This window comes from Pogoniulus pusillus, chromosome 3 (genome assembly GCF_015220805.1).
Source record: "Pogoniulus pusillus isolate bPogPus1 chromosome 3, bPogPus1.pri, whole genome shotgun sequence".
Taxonomy (NCBI): domain Eukaryota; kingdom Metazoa; phylum Chordata; class Aves; order Piciformes; family Lybiidae; genus Pogoniulus; species Pogoniulus pusillus.
Window position 1 is genome coordinate 728692 of NC_087266.1, and position 6000 is coordinate 734691.

At 57.7% G+C, this 6000-nt stretch overlaps 1 protein-coding gene across 1 annotated transcript; it reads right to left on the minus strand.

Annotated features, from left to right (window-relative positions):
* Window positions 1-2408: 2408 nt before the first annotated feature.
* Window positions 2409-3748, minus strand: HMX3 (H6 family homeobox 3). Its single transcript, XM_064140170.1, has 2 exons — window positions 3345-3748; window positions 2409-3142 (listed from the first exon to the last, which is right to left on the minus strand). The coding sequence occupies exons 1-2, from the start codon at window positions 3658-3660 to the stop codon at window positions 2535-2537; spliced, it is 924 nt and encodes a 307-aa protein (XP_063996240.1). The 5' UTR covers window positions 3661-3748; the 3' UTR covers window positions 2409-2534.
* Between the last annotated feature and the right edge of the window lie 2252 nt (window positions 3749-6000).

The window sequence follows — 6000 nt, forward strand, 5'->3', positions numbered from 1 at the left end:
CAGAGTTAGTACTGCCAACAGGAAAGGCATCGCTCTGTTTGTAGGTGACACAGCGAGCAGCGTATTTTGACTCCGAAACTCTGTTTATTTTTCATTTACGACCCATTGCCAGGGTTTTTATCCCAAACGAAAAGAAAATGCAGGATTAGCTTTTCGCAACGCTGAGTTTTATTTTTATTTCTTTGGCCCCAAATCCTGCCCCTGGCGCTATAAACACCTCGATTCGGGCCAATCTGAGAGAAGCGGAGAACGATCCTATCTCGAAATAACCCTGCCGGCTCTGTGAACACGAGTGACGGCTCTGGAAGGACAAAGGGCGCAGCGCGGGCTGAGGGAGACGTGACTCCCTGGGGTGCCTTTAGACAAACCCCCGGAGAACGGCGAAGAAGGGGAAGGGTAGCACCGACCCCCTCGCCGGGAGATGGAACAGCCGGAAGAGGCGGCAAGAAGTTCAGGGGAAGCCGCCGGGGATGCGCCTCCCTCGTCGTGGGAAGGGACCCCTCCCGCTCTCCCCGGGGGGCTACTCTGGGAGCTTGGGACCCCCTCGTTCGGGGTCAGTCAGCCGAAATGCCCCCAGAAAGCTTCACTTCCCCTGCCACGTCGGTCCGATCCCCGTTAGAAGAGGGCCTTGGACACCCGGTAATCCCGACCGGGGCAGCTCCGTGCCCGCGGCCCCCGCCCTGGGCAGCAGCCCCGGCTGAGCAAGGCGGCAGCGCTCCCAGACAACCCTTGCTTTAGTCACCTTTTTTTTTTCCTTCCCCGAAGCCACACTTTAAGAAATGTTAAGGAACGGGTTTTATTGATTTTTTTTTTCCACCACAACATTAAGTTTATAACAATATAGGCTGTTTTAAAAATAGGACCGATCCCTAAAAGAAAGCGAGAGGGCAGAGGGCAGAACCGAAAGGGGAGGGGTGGTGGGGATATCAGTATTTAAAATAAAATCAAAGAAATAAACCAACCCAAACTCTTGGGAAGACAGCAAACAATTGTCAGACAACAGGTGAGCAGACACTGAGACGGAGAGAGACTAGAGGTGCCCACTCCTCACTTGATTTCTGCCTACTAAAATCCACGTAACCGATGGGCTTCAGAAGAAAACTGTACACCATAGCAAATAAATTAAAATTGCCCTAAAGTTGATTGTCCTTCACTTAAAAGCGCCCAGCTCACCCCATCTCCCGTATTTATTTGCACAAGCTGGGCTGATGCTTATTCCCGTGCCCTGGGAATTCCCATCCCTCCTTTCTTCTCACTTCCTTTTGCTTTTAATTATTCCCCCCCCTTTTTTTTTTCATTTTCTTTTTTTAAAGTTTTATTTCTCACAACATGAGCGAATGCAATTATACAACGCTAAAAAAAAAACCTCTTTCCTCACCGTTCAAATAAAAGCAGTGCTTCAAGAATCATCATACAATATTGCACAGTTCAAAAGTACAATAATTATTAATAATAATAAAAATAATAATTATTACAAAAGAAAGCAAATAGGTACAGATTTTTTTCTCCCCCCCAAAAAATACCAAACCACCAAACACCAAAAAAAAACCACCAAACAAACAAAGCCCAGAAACAAGAAAACAAAACAAAAAAAACCCCCGAAAACAAATTAATTAAAACAAAACAAATATTAATTAAAATAAAACAAATATTAATTAAACCAAAACAAAACAAATGTACAAGGAAAAAAAAAAATCAAGCCAACAGATAGGAACCCGGGAATTAGAAACAAGAATTTAAAATACCTAAGTAGATGATAATAAATAAAGGTGACTCAAAGCGTGCGGGGGGTGTTTAGCGGCTCACTTTGAGGCCGTATTTCTTGCTCGTTACCAAGCCCCACGACAGAAACCGAAAGGTACAAAACCTGGGAGAGCAAAGAGGCAATTGGGTGCCGAGCCTGCGGGAACGCAGAGCCGCGGCCGGTTGAAGTTCGAGTCACGACAGCATCAGAAGCCTGAACAATTTGGAGGCAGAAGGAGAGGGCCAAAAGGAACAGAAATTCAGCTTCCCGTTAGCGTTTGGCAAATCTCAAGGAGTGGCCTGGGGTCATTAGTGTTATTCTTTTTAAATTAGCATTATTTATCTTTTTGTTTTGTATATTTTTTTTTTCCTTTTTTCCTTTTTTTTTTTCTTACAAAAATAAAACTAAAGCCACAGAGACCATCGCAGCGTTTGTCCACGTTTACAAAAGGTGTGACAGCTCCAGGGTTCTCTACAACTTCCCGCTTTTGCTTTCCTTATTTTCCTTTCCCTCCCCCCCAACCCTCCCCCCCCCAATTTTTATTAGTTTTGATTTTTTTTTTTTAATCTTAAATTTTCGTGACTTTCCTCCAAGAGCCACCTGCCGAGAGGGTCCCTCCGTAGCCCACTCTCTCTCCCCTCCCCACATTTCCCACCCCCCACAACCCCCCGCAGCTGCACAGACACCGGCTGGATGAATCCCACGAGTGACTGGAGTACTTACAAGCGGGCCGGTGACTTGCGCGCCTCTCCGCGCCTCTCCGCGTAGCGGTGGCAGCGGGAGGGAGGGCTCAGACGGGCCGCAGAAGCGGCACGGAGGTGACCACGGGGTGGGAATAATAGACGGGGTGAGGGAAGGTGAGCAGGGGCTGGGTACCGGGGGCTCCGCCGCCCCCCGTTGCCCCCTCCGCGCCCGAGTTCTCATGGTAGAGGATAGGGACGCGGACGATGCGCTGCGCGGCGGCGTGGCTGAGGTTGGCTGCCTCCAGCTCGGCCGCCAACTGCCTTTTCCACTTGTTGCGACGATTTTGAAACCAAATCTTCACCTGGGTCTCTGTCAGGTGGAGGGAAGCGGCCAGGCCAGCCCGCTCCGAGCTGCTCAGGTAGCGCTTCATGTCGAAGGTGGACTCCAGCTGGAAGACCTGGCTGCGGCTGAACACCGTGCGCGTCTTCTTCTTGCGGCAGGGCTTCTTCTCCGGGCTCTCCTCCCGCTTCTTCCAGTCCTCCGCTCCTCCTTCCTTCTTCCCCTCCTCCGAGTCGCTCTCCTCCAAGACGATCTCGTCGGGGCTCTTGGAGTCCAGGTCCTTCTGCTCCCCCTCCGCCTTCAGCAGCGGCTCCGGGGAGTCCCGGTCGGTGCCCGAAGCGGGGGACGAGTCCCTCAGAAGAGATTTCTCCGCGGCTGGAGGGGAAGGATGAGGGAAGGGAGGGGGGATAAGGGACACAAAGAGACACCTTCGCCGCCCAGTCTCCCACGTCCCGTCGAGGGAAACGGGACGAATCGGCCGAGTCCCACCGCCAGTCTCCCTCCCGCCGTCGCTCCCCGGCCCCCGCCGCAGCCCGCCAGGGGAGGGAAAAATTAAGGGGAGGGGGGGGAGCAGTACCTTCCGTGCGGGGCAGGTGGGCTCCGGCCGGTGTCAGGGCGTACGGGTACCACCAGGTTTGGGCTCGTTCCAGGCAGTGGGCGCTCAGGGCGAAACGCGGTGCCGGGATCTCGAAGCGGGGGAAGGCGAGGTCGCCCACCTGCGAGAGGGCGAAGCCGCCGCCGTCCACCGTCGCCTTGCCCGAAGGGGCGAACAGAGCCCGCGGCTGCTTGGGGGGTGCCTTGGGGGGGCCGCCGTTGAGCAGGTTCTTGATGTAGAAAGACTCCTTAGGGGGAGGCGGAGGGGCGCTGGGCGGCTCCTGCCCGGTCTCCGGCATCCTCCGGTGTCCGCCCGGTTCCTGCCCGCCGCTGGCCCCGCAGCCCGCGCCCGGCGGCGCGCAGGTGGCGGCTCCCGGCGGCGCGGGGGAGAGGCGAGGCTGGGCGGCGTAGGAGCGCGGCGGCGGGGCCGACCGGGGCCCCCTCGCATGGGGGGGCGGCAGGGCGGGGGGCCGAAGGGACCCGCGCAGCCCGCGGCACCGGGGGGCTGCTGCGGGTAAACGGAGAACCGGGGTCGTCGCTGCCGCCGCCGCCGCCGCTGCTGCGTCAACCTGGCGCCGGATGCTAATGATGAAATCAAAATGTCATCCAAGTTAAACGCGGGGAGCACACGACGATTGGGCACGCACAATGGCAAATGGGATTAGGCGGGGAAGGCAGCCGGGAGGAGAAGGCTCCGCGCAGCCCCTGCCCGCAGCCGCCGCGGCCCCGGCCTCCCACAACCCCCCCCCACCCCCCCCCCGTCCCCAGACCCCCCCAAATCCCAACCCCGCCTGCGACGTGCTGGCTGCTGTGGCTGGAGGCTACGAGTGCCCGCCCGTTATTGGCTTTATATAGTCCAATTAGGCAGCAAATGAGGACGGGGCTATTAGCACAAAGGGATCCCGGGGCTCGGCGCGAAGCAGGGCGGCAGCGGCGGGAGGAGAATGGCACCAACCGCGCCGCTCCTGCCACAAAACCTCCCCTCGCCCCACCGCGCCGCCTTCCCACCCCCCCACCCTGTCCCCCCGCCTCCAGCTCCCCGCCCCGCACCGCCAGTAACAAAAGCCGCCGGGGGACGGCCGGGCGGGCCGAGCCGCGCTGAGCCGGGCTACCGGGACCCCTCCGCCGCTCTCCGCCAAGCGCGGGCCGGGCCGGGCTCTGCTGCCTCGGGCAGAAACAACTCCGAAGAAGGCTGCGGCTCGGTGCGCGGCGGCGCGGCGGGAGGGCTGTCCCCGGGCGGCACTGACTCCCGTGCAGTGCCCTTTCCGCCCTAGCCTCCCCACGGAGTCCCTCTGCCTCCCGGCGTCGGTTCCCCCCAGATCGGGAGCCGGGGCTGCGGGACACGTCGAGCCTACGGCGGAGGTGCTGCGAGGTGAGGGGATAACGACCCTGCCGGTCGCGGCGAGGGCTCCGGGACACAGCTTGGCCGCGGCGGGGGGCTGCGGTGCCCGCGCCCCGTCCAGTCCAAGCCACCGCCCGCTGCCGCTCCCAGGCCCGGCCCCGCCGCCGGCCCCACGGCGCCCCCTGCCGGGCCGCGGGAGCGCGCCGTGTCCCGGGACACGCAGGCACGGGGCTCCGGCAGGGCCAAGGCTAACGGCGCATCCCAGGACACCGCGCCGGGCGGCCCTGGGTCCTGCGGGCCGCGGTGTAACCTCTCGGTACAGCGGCGATACCACCTATGGGCCGGGGCACAGCCTCGCTGTCGGCGGCACTTCGGCAGGCAGCACTGTCCCGTGCGCAGCTGAGCCGGTAACGTACAGCAGCATCAGGGAAAGGGAAGGGAAAGGAAAAGGAAAAACGAAAGAAGGAAGGAATGAGGGAGGAAGGAGGAAGGAGAGAGAAGCAAGCATGCCAGGGTCTCCGTTCTGCCATGCTCTAAGCACCTGAACGCATCTGAGCACGCAGTGCCAGAGTTGGAAGTGTGCACGGCGGGCAACAGGCTCTGCAGTTAAAGGTCTCTATGCCCTGACCAGACACAAATGATTTCTCTTGCTATTCCTTGGCAGCTGGAAACACGACATCTTCTATCTGAGTCAGACTTCTCTCTCTGTGTTTGCGAGCTACCCCCAGGACTTCTGCTTCCTTCCAAACGTTTCAGGTTTTAAATCTCAGGAACATTTACAGAGACCCAAGCATGTAATAGTTGTGGCTGCAAAAAGCGTGCTTTTTCATCTGCCTTCAGCACGTGTGACTTTTTTTTCAGAGCCCCCATCTCTTCTGTGACCATTTCTGAACTGTTAGTGCCACGGTGAGGAGCAGTTTAGATGAACGGGGAGGTGCAGACGTGAAAAATCCACCAAACACGTCTCAGGGATGGGGGCTCGGCAATTCACAGACGTGTACAGAAATATCCCGTGCTTGCTAACAACTGTGTCACTTAAAGGCATCAGGTAAAGTAATGGTCGTGAGGAATTCTTCAAAGAAACGCCACTTCAGCACGAGCACTCCTCAGCTCCCAGGCAAAGCACACAGCAAAACAAACGGGAGACATAAACCAAGCAGTTTCTACCCAGAAAACAGCCGACAGTCGCCAAACCATGGCTCTCGCCTATCCTGTGAGGACCTGGCTAAAGCTCCATTCTATCTGTTTACAGCTCTGATCTGAAAAGCCGAGGGTGCAAAGTTCTTAGAGTAGACTC

Excerpts from the sequence above, each read along its gene's own strand:
- HMX3 (XM_064140170.1), bottom strand. The coding sequence starts at position 3,660 with ATGCCGGAGACCGGGCAGGAGCCGCCCAGCGCCCCTCCGCCTCCCCCT. Across the intron at positions 3,143-3,344 it reads CCACCTGCCCCGCACGGAAG|CCGCGGAGAAATCTCTTCTG; the intron begins GTACTGCTCCCC and ends CTTCCCCTCCAG.